The 15,847-nt window shown below is 36.4% G+C and overlaps 1 protein-coding gene across 1 annotated transcript in view; it reads left to right on the top strand.

The window, feature by feature from the left end:
- Nucleotides 1-15,847, top strand: part of LOC148940872 (uncharacterized) — a 153,249-nt gene that overhangs the window by 104,391 nt on the left and 33,011 nt on the right. The window contains exon 4 of the mRNA XM_089105170.1: nt 674-829. Within this exon, the coding sequence (XP_088961296.1) occupies nt 674-829 (156 nt within the window). The remainder of the gene's footprint in view (nt 1-673; nt 830-15,847) is intronic.

Below are 15,847 nucleotides of genomic sequence, written 5' to 3' on the forward strand. Positions count from 1 at the left end.
GTATCTGAGTTTTCTAGTTGCATTTCACCATTTGAAAAAAAAAGTCTCGGGTGGTTTTAAATATTAGGAAAGAAATTTTTCTCTCACTGAACAAAACGAAAAATTTAATTGTATTTTGAACAACACAATCTCTAATTGAAAGCGTCTCATTGGCAGGTGTGAAGAAAAATTTCACAATTTTATTCGATTTTCCAAAACTGGGCGAACCACTGAAAAAGATTTTAAAAAGACATAGCCTGAACATAGTATTCAGTAGCTCTAATAAATTTAAGACCTTTAACAACTGCGAGAAAGATAAAATTAGCCCTCGAATGGGGAGTGGTGTTTATCGGATCTCCTGTTCATACGGTCAGATTACATTTTACCTTATAAAAATATTTATATACATGTTTTTTCAGCATAGTTGCAAGTTCCAATAACTATGCCTCTGGGGATAACAACCGCCCACAGTTCTTGGGCAAAAGGGCTATAAGCTATGCAATTTTCCCAATTTTTAGGGGAAATATTGAATATGATATACGCTTTGACTTGCCGCTCTTGTTTGCTGTGATGATTTTATCCAGATTAATTGTTTTAAAGCAATTTGTCCTATGAATATTATCAGAATAGATGATTTTTTTTTTTTTTTTTTGAAACAGTCAAATCAATCTTGTATGATTGCTATTGTTTTCAGAAGTCGAAGTGGAAAAAGAGACCTTTGGAACAAAAGACTTGAATCAACTTTCTAATCCTGATTATACCCTCAAGACCACCTTGTCCCTTTTAGAGCCTGTTGAAGACCCTGAATTTGGCTTCTATGAAATGGCTTCTATGGCTTTGAAGAAACCAGGTACCTCTCTGGGTAATAAACTATGTAACCTGTGTCGGTACTGATCGAATATTGTGCATTATTGGTAAAGAAAAATGTACCTTTTGTCATTGGTAGAACTAAAAAACGCTGAAAACACTGAACAAAGTGCTGAAAATAGCTCAAATAAATTAGCATTTGAGCCATTTGGCAGCTTTGCAAGTTCCCTGTGATGCCAAACGGCTTTGATCGACAAGCTAGCCAAGAAAAGGGACAAGAAATCACCCCCCCCCCGCACACACACAGCCCAAAGGGCAAGGGTTGTAAGTTATGCAAGTTGCTCGTTGTTTATATAAGGTTGGTTATTGGGAAAAGGAGCATCTTTGATCCTAGGTCTCCCAAAAGGCTTAGAGTATTAAGGTGAAAATTTCAGAAAATGATATGAGAATGTTGAATAAAATCAAAATATACTACATTTAGACTTGTTGTCCAATGGATGTGTCAGAAATATCCCCTGTATCAGGGTGAATGCCCCCCCCCTCCACACTCATCATTTCCCAAAACACTTGCGATCAGCATATTGATATAACCATTTTGTTAAACGTAGTTGAAGGGTCTGGAAATTATGTCTTCAAGTATGACAACTCCCCAGAGCCCTCACGGTTAAGGATGTAAGTTATGCCGTGGGGGCATATAAGGTTTTATTGAAAGCGTTTTCATATAAACTACAAAAAGGGTTTATTCGAGCGCAATTTGAGAGGGCTATTGCCCTTTTCAATAGTCGAAAGTAATCGGAGGTAGAATCACCCCCACTCAACATTTCTCCAAACATTTCCGATCAACATTTTGATATGGCCATTTTGTTCAACGTAATTGAAAGGTCTTGAAATTATGTCTTTTTTCATGACAACAACCCCCCCCCCCCATAGTCCTCAGGACAATTGTAGTAAGTTATGCCCTTGGAGCATATAAGGTTTATATAGAGTTTTGTCGTAGAAGCTTCAAAAAGGGCTTATTCGATTGGAAATTGAGAGGACTAGTGCCTTTTTTGTTAGTCGAAAGTGATCAGAGGGCAAGTGCCCCTCCCCCACGCCCATCATTTCTCCAAACACTTCCAATCAAAATTTTGAGAAAGCCATTATGTACAATGTATTTGAAAAAGTCCGGTAATTATGTCTTTGAGGATAAAAAATCCCTCCAGCCCTCAGGGCAAGGTTTGTAAGTTATGCCCTGGGGGCATATAAGGTTGTCGTAGGCATATAAGTGTTGTCGTAGAAACTTCAAAAGGGACTCATTCAATTGCAAATTGAGAGGGCTAGTGCCCTTTTTAATATTCGAAAGTGATTAGAGGGTAACTAACCCCCCTCACACGCCCACCATTCCCCCAAACACATCCAATCAAAATTTTCAAATAGCCATTTTGTTCAACCAGGTTGTAAGTCAAGTTGTAAGTTACGCCAGGTTGTAAGTTATGCCATGGGGGCATAAAAGGTTTTTATAGAAAGCGTTGTCATAAAATTTTCAAAAAGGGCTATTATTTGAAAATTGAGAGGCCTATTGTCCTTTTTAATAGTTGAAAGTAATCGGAGGGAGAATCCCCCCCCCCCTCGCCCATCATTTCCACAAACATTTCTGATCAACATTTTGATATATTCATGTTGTTCATCGTAGTTGAAAGGTCTGAAAATTTGAGGATGACACCCCCCCCCCGATAGCCCTCAGGACAAGGGTCATAATTTATGCCATTGGAGCATATAAGGTTTTTATAAAAAGTTTTGTTATAGAAGCTTCAAAAAGGGCTCTTTTAATTGGAAATTGAGAGGACTAGTGCCTTTTTATTAGTCAAAAGTGATCAGAGGGCAATGCCCCCCCCCCTCACGACCATCATTTCCCCAAACACTTCGAATTAAAATTTGAGATATCCATTTTGTTCAAAGTATTAAAAGAGCTCATTCGTAAAATAGCTCATTCGATTGGAAACTGAAAGGGCTAGTGCCTTATTTAAGAGTCGAAAATTTTTGGAGGGCTACTAATCCCCCCTCCCACGCACACCTTTCCCAAACACATCCAATCAAAATTTTGAGATAGCCATTTTGTTCCGCGCAGTATAAAGTTCAAGAAATTATACCTTTGAGTAGGACACTCCCCCCACAGTCTTCAGGGCAAGGGTTATAAGTTATGCCCTTGGGGCATATAAGGTTTTTTTGAAATCTTTGTCGTAGAAACTTGAAAAAGGGCTCATTCGATTAGAAATTCAAAGGGCTAGTGCCCTTTTTAAGATTGAGTTGAGAGTGATCGAAGGGTGGATACCCACCCCCCCCCCCCCCCAGCCTCGTATTGTTTTTATAGAAAGGGTTGTCGTAGAAACTTCAAAAAGGGTTTATTCGATTGGAAATTGAAAGAGCTAGTGTTCTTTTTCATAGTAAAAAGTGATGGGAGGGAAACTAACCCCTCTCTCACGCCCAACATTTCCCCAAACATTTCCAACCAAAATTTTTATATAGCCATTTTGTTCAACGTAGTTGAAAGTTCTGGAAATTAGGTCTTTGAGGATGATCCCCCCCCCACAGCCCTTAATGTAGGGGTTGTAAGTTATGTAATGGGGGCACATGAGATTTTATAGAAAGCGTTGTTGTAGAAACCAAATAGGGCTCATTCGATATGAAATTCAAAGGGCTAGTGCCCTTTTTAAAAGTCGAAAGTGATTGAAGGGCAATTAATCCTTCTCTCACGCCCACCATTTCCCCGAACACATTCAATAAAAATTTTGAGATAGTCATTTTGTTCAACGTAGTTGAAAGGTCCGGAAATTACGTCTTTGAGGATGACAAACCCTCCACATCACCGAGGGCAAAGGTTGTAAGTTATTTCCTGGGGGCATATGAGGTTTTTTAGAAAGCATTGTCGTAGTACTTCAAAAAGGGCTCTTTCAGTTGGGAATTTAGAGTAGTGCCCTTATTAATAGTCAAAAGCAATGGGAGGGCGAATGCCCCTCCCCCCTGTGCCCATCGTTTCCCCAAACACTTTCGATCAACATTTTTACATAGCCTTTTTTGATGTAGTAGAAGGGTCTGGAAATTATGTCTTTGAGTATTACAACTCCCCCCCCCCCTCTCCCACAGCCCTTAAGGCTAAGGTTGTAAGTTATGCCCTGGGGGCATATAAGGTTTTTTTTATAGAAAGCGTTGTCGTAAAACTTCAAAAGGGGTTCAATCGATTGGAAATTAAGAGATAAAACAAAAAATCGCGAAGAAAGGAAGAAAACGAGGACAATTAACAGCCAGTGAAAAAATTGAAAAATTATGCAAATATTTCGGTCAAGACCTCCGCTTGACCGTCCTCAGTGCAGAATAAAACTGATAAAAATATAAAAACCAAACCTTAAAATAAATTTTAAGGTGTTTTATTTTAAGGTTTGGTTTTTATATTTTTATCAGTTTTATTCTGCACTGAGGACGGTCAAGCGGAGGTCTTGACCGAAATATTTGTGTAATTTTTCAATTTTTTCACTGGCTGTTAATTATCCTCGTTTTCTTCCTTTCTTCGTGATTTTTGTTTTATCATGATTAGCCAGTGTGGTCTCAGAAATTATTTAGGAAATTAAGAGGACTATTACCCTTGTTAACAGTCGAAAGTAATAGGAGGGAGAACCACCCCCCTCCCGCACGTCCATCATTTCCGATCAACATTTTGATATGGCCATTTTGTTCAACGTTGTTGAAAGGTCTGGAAATTACGTCTTTGAAGATAACGAATCCCCCCCAGCCCTTAGGGCAAGGGTCGTAAGTTTTTCCCTGAGGACATATAAGGTTCTAATAGAAAGCATGGTCATATAAACTTCGGAGGGGGCTCAATGGGTTGGTAATAAGACGCTCTAGTGCTCTTTTTAAGAGTCAAAGTGATCTTAGGGCAGCTGACCAACTCCCCTCTCCCCTCCCACACACACACACGTCGTATTGTCCCGAAATGTATCTAATAGAAATTTTGAGATAGCTATTCTATTCAAAATAGTCTAAATATCATATAACCAGGCTTTAGGCGTTGCAACAAATCCTAGAGATTAGGGGCAAGGGTTTTAACGTATGCTCAGGGGGTATTTAAGGTTTTTATAGAAGTGATAATTGTTTAACTTCAGAAGAAGCTCAGTCTGTTTCCCTGAAAAAGACTATGTCAATACGAAACGAACAGAAATTAATAAAAAAAAACTTTTTGCACAAAAAAAGTTTTCAAAAAAAAGTAAAGAACTCCATTGAACCCAAAATGAACAAAAATGGAATCAAATAATCTACCAAGCATACAACTACCACAAATCAGCATCCATAAATAAATGAAATCCAAAACAAACAGAAATTGGTATAAATAAAAGAGTCAAACTCAAAACAAGCAGAAATTAATAGGGCTCTAAACTCCTATGCTTTCTAAAAGCCGGAATATAATTTGTACTTTGCTGAAAAAAATTCAAATGAATTTAATGAAAAAAATGGGCATTGTCTGTTTGATATACATATGCTGATATTTATCCTTAAAATATTAATTAATTTTTGATTTCTTAAAGTTATAAAATGAAAACATTTAAAACAATTTTTTTTACTAAAGTACAAATTATATTCTGTTACTTATATGTTGTTAATTATATGTCTGTTAATTATATGTTGGAAATGTTTGTTTTACTGTGATGACATTTTACACTTTTCAGATATATGTATGCATATACAACTCTTTTAAACTAGGTTTATATATATATATATATATATATATATATATATATATATATATATATATATATATATATATATATATATATATATATATATATATATATATATATATATATATATATATATATATATATATATATATATATATATATATATGTGAATATTAGGGTGACCGGATCTCATAGAGGGGGAAAAAAATTTCGGAATTTTCTTTGTCTTAACCCCAAAAAACGATCCCGCTTTCCAGATATTGAGATAGTTGAAATTTGGGTTCGATTAAATGATTTTAACCCGTGCCGTTTGTCGTTCAAAGTTTAAAAAAATTCAATTTTTTGGCTAAAAAGCTGACATATCGAGCCATAACTCCAGAAGAGTAAATAATAAAAACCCGCTTAATATCTCAAAAGAAGGCCAATATTATTCTTCAAAATTCATATTCTATACATAATTGTTTTTTGTTTTTTTTTTAAATCAAACCGAGTCACAACAGTATTTATCCCCAAAAACGTAACCTGGTACCACTAGGAGCGCACTTTGTGTATTTTGTTATTAAGTGATAAATTTTGCTTTTTTCGGTATATTTTTTAGTTTAAAGCAGAAATATAATAAAAAAAAATAATACTGATAAGTCTAATGACATTTTTTATTTATAAAACAAAAGTCAGGTATATAATATACACAAAACAGGCAAAAAAATGATACAGACGTCATACAATCATGGGTTGATAATTTTACATTATTTTACAATGTTAATTAATCTATTCTAGAGCTTTTGTTAAAGTTGTTTTTGAAACGTCAGGATGTAATATTCGGCATTTGCTTACAACTTGGAGGACATATTGCTTTTGGTCTTCATCTTTTGTCAGGAGGTTGTTAAAGTCGTTTATTAATTTAACACCACACTCAGCCATATCATTAACTGCTTTTAATGTTTTAACAATTTTCAATCCTTATTGGAAGCCATTATTTTGAGGCCAGGTATTTTGATGTTGTCTTAGGAAATCCGTTTTTATATTAAATCGGTCAAAGAATTTAAATGTTTCTTTGGTTAGTAAATTTACCAATCCTCCATCAACTACCTGTTTTAATTTGTCTTTCTTGATTTTTTGGCTTACAACCCTAGTGTTCTCTAATGGTTCATCGGTGCTTCTGAGCAATTTATTAGCCATTAACAACTATTCGTCGTCTGTAATGGTGGGATCAAAAAAAGATAATCCCACCAACTCTGCATTCAAATACTACAAATGGTTCAAAAATTTGGTCAGGGCTATTTCTGCAATGCCATTGTCATGTTCTTTATAGTCTAACAGACTATGCAAAATACCTAAATCTTGCTTTGGTGCAAGATGAGCTTTTGGAGCATTAAACCAAGCTTCACAATAATTTTTTTACTAGAAAAACAGATATGGCACATACAGAACTTTCTTCTTCTTCAGACATCTTAAATTGACAGCGAAAAATGAACATTTTTAAGCAGTAAATAGCCTTTGCCATCCACCTAGCGTGGTGAATGGCTCCTGGAATTTTAAAACCCACAACATTACCGTCTAGTGATCCAACGAATACCAGAGCCAATTGCAATAGCCCCTTATAGTCATCTCTGAGATGGCTCTCAGTTAATTTGGTTTCGAATTCAGCAGCAACATTTGCAATTACTTCTGGAGTTAGCTTCTTCTGTACTAGATTGTCACTGATACTTGTGTCGTATTTCCCTTTGTCTATCTTAGCCATGCAGTGAGGAACCTCTTAAAAATGTCTGGATAGGCCCAGTAGTTAACCTAATTTTTATATCTAATACGCCTCTTAACAGAATTTCCAAGATATGATGACGGCAAGCTAGGTATAACAACTCTCTTCCTAACATTTTCTCTAATATTACGCATGCTCCTTTGAGTCTTCCCGTGCTGGAAGCTGTAGTTTCGAAGCACATCGCCTTGACGATGTTGGGAAGACCCCAGTTCATATAGGCATTCATATACGGCTATGGCTTACTCCTCTCCAGAGCTCTTTACTCTTGCAGGAACTCCCAGCAACTGTTTTTTTGCCATATGATATTGCAATAGCTATTCGCTCGCATTGCTCATCAGAGTCAACGCTTTAGCGTTGCCTATAGTAAAGGCCATACGGCTCCAATGTTTTATTATTTATTATTTTTTTTTTCCCAGAGGCACTTCATATGGAAGGGGTTGTCGTAGAAACTTCAAAGGGGGATCATTCAATTGGAAATCGAGAGTTCTAGTGGCCCTTTTAATAGTCGAAAATGATTGGAGGGCAACTAGCCCCCCCACGCCCATCATTCCCCCAAACACATCCAATCAAAATTTTGAGATAACCATTTTGTTCAGCATAGTTGATTTCCAGATAGAAAATATATTTTTGAGGAGGACACTCCCCCACAGCCCTCAGGGCAAGGGTTTTAAGTTATGCCCTGGGGGCATATAAGGTTTTTATACAAGGCGTTGTCGTAGAAACTTCAAAACAGGCTCATTCAATTGGAAATTAAAGAGCTAGTGCCTTTTTTAATAGTCGACAGTGATTGGAGTGTAACTAGCCCCCTCCCCCCTCACACCCATCATTTCCCCAAACACATCCAATCAAAATTTTGAGAGCCATTTTGTTCAGCGTAGTTGATTTCCAGATAGAAAATATTTTTTTGAGGAGGATACCCCACCCCACAACCCTCAGAGCAAGGGTTTTAAGTTATGCCCTGGGGGCATATAAGGTTTTTATAGAAGGCGTTGTCGTAGAAACTTCAAAACAGGCTCATTCAATTGGAAATTGAAGAGCTAGTGCCCTTTTTAATAGTCGAAAGTGATTGGAGTGTAATTAGCCCCCATCCCCCCACGCCCATTATTTCCCCCAACACATCTAATCAAAATTTTGAGATTGCCCTTTTGTTCAGCGTAGTTGATTTCCAGATAGAAAATATAATTTTGAGCAGTAGATTCCCCCACAACCCTCAGGGCAAGGGTTTTAAGTTATGCCCTGGGGGCATATAAGATTTTCGTCAAACGTTTTGTCGTAGAAACTTCAAAACAGGCTCATTGGATTGGAAACTAAAGGGATATTGCCATTTTTAATTGTCCAAAATGATTGGAGGGCAACTAGCCCCCCCCCACGCCCATCATTCCCCCAAACACATCAAATCAAAATTTTGAGATTTCCATTTTGTTCAGCGTAGTTGATTCCCAGATAGAAAATATAATTTTGAGGAGGATACTCCCCCACAAGCCTCAGGGCAAGGGTTTTAAGTTATGCCCTAGGGAAATCCAAGGTTTTTGTTGGAGGCGTTGTCGTAGAAACTTCAAAACATGCTCATTCGACTGGAAATTAAAGGGCTAGTGCCCCTTTTAATAGTCGAAAGTGATTGGAGGGTAAATAGCCCCCTTCCTCCCCCCACGCCCATCATTTCCCCAAATACATCCAATCAAAATTTTCAGATAGCCATTTTGTTCAGCGTCGTTGATTTCCAGATAGAAAATATATTTTTGAGGAGGACACTCCCCCACAACCCTCAGGGCAAGGGTTTTAAGTTATGCCCTGGGGCATATAAGGTTTTTATAGAAGGTGTTGTCGTAGAAACTTCAAAACAGGCTCATTTGACTGGAAATTATAGGGCTTGTGCAATTTTTAATAGTCGAAATTGATTGGAGTGCAACTCGCCCCCCCCCATGCCCATCATTTCCTCAAACATCCAATCCAAATTTTGAGATAGCCATTTTGTTCAGCGTAGTTAATTTCCACATAGAAAATATTTTTTTGAGGAGGACACTCCCCCAGATCCTTAAGGGCAAGGGTTTTAAGATCTGCCCTCGGGGTATATAAGGTTTTATAGAAGGCTTTGTCGTGGAAACTTCAAAAACGGTTTATTCGATTGGAAATTCAAAGGGATAGTGCCCTTTTTAATAGTCAAAATTGATTGGAGGGCAACTAGCCCCCCCCCCTCCCTACGCCCATCATTCCCCTAAACACATCCAATCAAAATTTTGAGATAGCCATTTTTGTTCAGCATAGTTAATTTCCAGATTGAAAATATATTTTTGAGGAGGACACTCCCTCACACCCCTCCGGGCCAGGGTTTTAAGTTATGCCCTGGTGGCAGTTAGGGTTTTTATACAAGGCGTTGTCGTAGAAACTTCAAAACAGGCTCATTCGATTGGAAATTAAAGGGCTAGTTCCATTTTTAATAGTCGATAGTGAGTGGAGGGCAGTTAGTCCTCCCGCCCTACGCCCATCATTTACCCAAACACATCCAATCAAACTTTTGAGATAGCCATTTTGTTCAGTGTAGCTGATTTCCAGATAGAAAATATGTTTTTGAGGAGGACACTCCCCCAGAACCTTCAAGGCAAGGGTTTTAAGATATGCCCTGGGGGCATATAAGGTTTTTATAGAAGGCGTTGTCGTAGAACCTTCAAAATAGGCTCATTCGATTGGAAATTAAAGGGCTATTGCGCTTTTTAATAGTCCAAAATGATTGGAGGGCAACTAGCCCCCCTCCCACGCCCATCATTCCCCCAAATACATCCAATCAAAATTTTGAGATAGCCATTTTGTTCAGCGTAGTTGATTCCCAAATAGAAAATATAATTTTGAGGAGGATGCTCCCCCACAACCCTCAGGGCAAGGGTTTTAAGTTATGCCCAGGGGACATATAAGGTTTTTATTTTAGGCGTTTTCGTATAAACTTCAAAACATGCTCATTCGACTGGAAATTAAAGGGGTTGTGCCCTTTTTAATTGTCGAAATTGATTGGAGTGTAACTCGCCCCCTCCCCCCCCCACGCCCATCATTTTCCCAAACACATCCAATCAAAATTTCAGATAGCCATTTTGTTCAGCATAGTTGATTTCCAGATAGAAAATATATTTTTGAGGAGGAAGGGTTTTAAGTTATACCCTGGGGCATATAAGGTTTTTATAGAAGGCGTTGCCGTAGAAACTTCAAAACAGGCTCATTCGATTGGAAATTAAAGGGCTAGTGTCCTTTATAATAGTCGAAAGTGATTGGAGTGCAACTAGCCCCCCCCCTCACGCCCATCATTTCCCCATACACATCCAATCAAAATTCTGAGATAGCCATTTTGTTCAGCGTAGTTGATTTCCAGATAGGAAATATGTTTTTGAGGAGGACACTCCCCCAAAACCTTCAGGGTAAGGTTTTAAGATATGCCCTGGGGGCATATAAGGTTTTATAGAAGGCGTTGTCGTAGAAAGTTCAAAAAAGGTTCATTCGATTGGAAATTGAAAGAGATAGTGCCCTTTTTAATAGTCAAAAGTGATTGGAGGGCAACTAGCCCCCCCCCCCTACGCCCACCATTCCCCTAACCACATCCAATCAAAATTTTGAGATAGCCATTTTTGTTCAGCATAGTTGATTTCCAGGTAGAAAATATATTTTTGAGGAGAACACTTCCAAACAACCTTAGGGGCAATGGTTTTAAGTTATGCCCTGCGGACATTTATGGTTTTATAAAAGTCATTGTCGTAGAAATTTCAAAATGGGCTCATTTGATTGGAAATTAAGGGGTTAGTGCTATTTTTTATTGTCGATAGTGAGTGGAGGGTAGCTAGCCCCCCCCCGCCCTACGCCCATCATTTACCAAAACACATCCAATCAAACGTTTGAGATAGCCATTTTGTTCAGTGTAGCTGATTTTCAGATAGAAAATACGTTTTTGAGGAGGACACTCCCCCAGAACTTTTAGGGCAAGGGTTTTAAGATATGGCCCGGGGGCATATACGGTTTTTATAGAAGGTGTTGTCGTAGAACCTTCAAAAAAGGCTCATTCGTTTGGAAATTCGAAGGGATAATGGCATTTTTAATAGTCAAAAATGACTGGAGGGCAACTATCCCCCCCCCTACGCCCATCATTTCTCCAAACACATCCAATCAAACTTTTGAGATAGCTATTTTGTTCAGTGTAGCTGATTTCCGGATATAAAATATGTTTTTGAGGAAGACAATCCCTCAAAACTCTCGTCAAGTGTTTTAAGTTATGCCCTTGGGGCTCATAAGGTTTTTATAGAAGTCGTTGTGGAAGACACTTAAAATCCGGCTAAATGACTTGGAAACTCAAAGGGCTATTGCCCTTTTCAATAGTTACAACTTATTTGAGGGTACCTAGCCCCCCCCCACGCCCATCGTTCCCCCCAAACACATCCCCTTAAAATTGTTTGGTTGTTCTCTCGTTCTGCGTTGCTGCTTTATACATTGTAACTGTTTTTTTAAGGAGAACAATTCCCCATAACCCTCAGGGCAAGGGTTTTTATTTATGCCCTGGGGGGCATATATGGTTTTTATAGAAGACGGTGTAGTAGAAATTTCAAAAACGGTCCATTCAAACGGAAATTCCGAGAGCTAGTGCCCTTTGTAATAGTCGAAACGGATTTGAGGGCAACTAACCCCCCTCTCACGCCCACCTTTTTCCCAAACACATCCAATCAAAATTTTAAGACAGCCCTTTTATTAAACGTAGTTTTAAGTTCTGGAAATTAGGTCTTTTAGGATTACAACTCCCCCAAAGCCCTTAGGGCAAGGGTTGTAATTTAAGGATTCTCCGAATCCTTCATATTATTTTTTATGGAAGAATGATCGTATAAACTTTAGAGAGGGCTCGTTCGATTGGAAATTGAAAGTTCTTGTTCACTTTTTAAGAGTCAAAAGAGATTGAAGGGCAACTAGCCCCTCTCCCTCCTACACGCCCTCAATGCATCAGATAAAAATTTTGAGATATATATTTTATTAAAATAGTTCAAAGTTCTGATAACAAAAACTCGACACAGCCCACCAGGGCCCAGGGGTAGGTGTTGTAAGTTATGCCCCGTGGTATAACTTATTAAGGGCGGTTTATAACTTATGGGAAGTGGTTTTGTATGGGAAGAACACATAAAAAATCTATTATAATTATTCAATTATAAGGTTAAAATACATACTCTTGTGATAGATGCAAAATTGCTTTGGCACACAAATTCCTATTAAGGTCAATTCCAAACAGCCATGATCCATTTGTGTCAGCTAGTGAAATAGTCTAAACTCCCTTATTGGAGCTATTTTTTCAATACATTCATTGTTGTCAATCGCTGTCCACAAGTTATGCAAGCTGTCTATTGTTCTTTTATAAGGTTTTTATCAAAGAGGTAATCGTATAGACTTTGATAAAAGCCTCATTCTATCTAAATTGAAAGCTCTAGATCCTTTTTTTAAATTAACTAATAATCGGCCTGTATGCACCCCCTCCATGCGAAACAAAAACGGGAAATTTTTAAAATCGAAAATTAACAAAAAATAATTAAAAAAAAACTTTCTGAAAAATAAGTTTTTCAATGAAAAGTAAAGGTCATTTTAAATTTAAGCTCAGGAGATACAAATACCTGCTAAAATTCAAACTGAAAACGACCAGAAATTACTTTTAAAGAATAAATGAATCCCAAAACAAACAGAAATTAAATAAACAATCATAGCAAAAAACATACAACAAGTAATAATATAAATGAATAAATAGATCTTAAAGCGAGTAATGCTTGGATTGATTATGAAAATCCAGCTTAAAACGAAAACAAATATTTTGCTATTAAAGTATAAATGAAACTTATAGCGAACAGAAATTAAATAAACAATCAATGCGAACAAAACATACAATATATATTAATGTAAATGAATAAATAAATCTTAAAACGAGTGAAACTTAAATTGAATATGCAAATCAAGTTAGAATCGAATAAAAATAACTACAAACAAGAGTTTGGGTATCGTCTCACTGCAGAAGCCTTAAAACCTACTGCGTCATTGGCGCTTTACTGAAAACGAATTATATTACAAATGTTTTCTTTTGTACTTAATATTGAAAATAAATATTAAAATGACAGTAAAATTTTGAACTGATGAGCATTTAGCAATTAATATCATTATGCATCAATTATTCAGTTTAATTTATTATTTCTTTTCAAGATTGGTCAAGACAAATATAGTTTTACTACAAGCAAAATTTGGATACTGCCCCCTTCTTTAACTGTAAAAACCTAAAGCCTTCTGCGTCATTGGTGCTTCACTGAAAACGAATTACTCGTATATTACAAATTTATTATTTTCCAGTTCTTGCAGCATTGAAAATGAAAATAAAAATTACAGTGAAAAAAAAACTTGAACTGATTGATTTTTCAACAATTAATAGCATTATATATCTAATATTCAATTTGATTTTGTTTATACTTTCCAAGACTGTTCAAGACTCATAAAGTTTTGCCATTTTTTTTAACTGTGCCATTTTTGTTAACTAATCGTGTTAGTTTGCTATGAAAACATTCTATGGCTTCTAGGCATTTCTATTTGAGCGTAAAACTGCACCTCAAACTTTGTGGAACATGTATTTTCTTGTATGAAACACCAAAATATAATAAAATGTCAAGTTTCGGAGTGTTCCACCACTCGCAAGCAAGTGCCATTGGTATTTTTGAATCTGCATGGTCAATTTAGTGTGTGGAGGGTTGGCTAATTCTCGTAGCAGCCCCATTCCGTCGTGTTATGGTTCACATTTTCAACAACTGGCGTCCGGACTATCATATAATCTACCAAGCATACAACTACCCCAAATCAGTATCAATAAATAAATGAAACCCAAGACAAACAAAAATTAAAATAAATATTAGAGTCAAACTCAAAACGAGCATAAATTAATGTGAGTAGGGTTCAAAACCCCTATGCTTTCTAAGAGCCAGAATATAATTTATACTTTACTGAAAAAAAATTCAAATGAGTTTACTGAAATAAAATGTACATTGCCAATTTAATATACATATGCTGATATTTATTCCCTAAAATCTTAATTAATTTTCGATTTCTTAAAGTTAAAAAAGGGAAAACATTTCAAAGAATTATTTTCACTAAAGCGCCAATGACGCAGTGGGTTTTAGGCTTCTGCAGTGAGAAGATACCCATACCCTTGTTTGTAGTTATTTTTATTCGATTCAAAATTGACTTGCATATTCAATTTAAGTTTCACTCGTTTTAAGATTTATTTATTCATATACATTAATATATATTGCATGTTTTGTTCGCATTGAATTTTTATTTAATTTCTGTTCGTTTTAAGTTTCATTGATGCTTTAATAGCAAAATATTTGTTTTCGTTTTAAGCTAGATTTTTATATTCAATCTAAGCATTACTCGCTTATAGATCAATTTACTGATTGTTATTATCACATAGTTTATGTTTTTTGCTTTCATTTTTAGATTAATTTCTGTTTGTTTTTGGGTTTCATTGATTTTTTAATAGCAATTTAAGGTAGTGTTTAGGTCGAGTTTTAAAACGTATTTGTATATCCAGAGCTTAATTTTAAAATTGCCCTTACTTTTATTTGAAAAACTTATTTTTCGGAAAGTTTTTTTTAATTAATTTTTTAAAACACCCGGTAAAAGTTTACCGTCCCAATGGACAACCAGAGGCTCTTTTTCAGGAATATTTACTTTATCAATTTTTTTTTAGTAAATTGTTCTTTGAACATTTGCCTTCTATGGCGTAATTAAGTTTTCGAGACTTTGTACTCAAGAGGGTTAAGATTTAGTGCTTCTAGAGTAGCTATTAATAGTAGCTCTTGGTATTTCAGTCGGATACCTTACATCGATCTAACAAAATGGACAATTTCATGTTTAAAATATCTTTAACACCCCTTGCAAGCGAGACTTTCTTCCTCTTGCTTTCAGATGGTCCTGGATCTTCTACAGCTTCTTCAGGGACGTTCATTTCCTCCAAGATCCCAATTTTCTGGTAGATTCTGTCCTCTTCAGTGTCTTTTTCTCCTTCTTCGATCTCGTCTTCGTCATCCGTATCTAAGAAAGAGAAAAAAGACTATGAAAACTTGTTGTTTTAGCATAATAGTAATAATTCATAGGTACTAAGTTACCAACTTATAATTATCAATTAAATTAAGAAAGCAAGTTTTCAACTAAAAGTAAGGAGCAACATTAAAACTCAAAACGAACAGAAACTATTCCGTATATCAAGCGGCCCTCCCCCTTCAATAACTTGTTATTCACGGAAAAGTTCTTAGCACTTTTTAGGACTTTGGGAATTTCTTGGACTTTTCAACTATGCTGGACAAAATGGGTATCTCAAAATTTTGATCGTGTGATTTTTAGGGAAAAGGGCGTGGAAGAGGTACTATTTAAAAATATCTTGTATCTAGTTTTTAGACTAACAATAATAAAACAAACTTACCAATATCAAAAGTTTCTTCTTCAATTTGTTTGTTCACTTTTGCAAGTTCCTTTCGGGCCTTGGTTTTTTAGCTCGAAACAACTTGAGATCCACTCCTGCCACGGAAACTGGGCGGCCCTTCTGCCT

Source organism: Artemia sp. Qi Xiang Cuo, chromosome 19 (assembly GCF_049724085.1).
Source record: "Artemia sp. Qi Xiang Cuo chromosome 19, ASM4972408v1, whole genome shotgun sequence".
Taxonomy (NCBI): Eukaryota; Metazoa; Arthropoda; class Branchiopoda; order Anostraca; family Artemiidae; genus Artemia; species Artemia sp. Qi Xiang Cuo.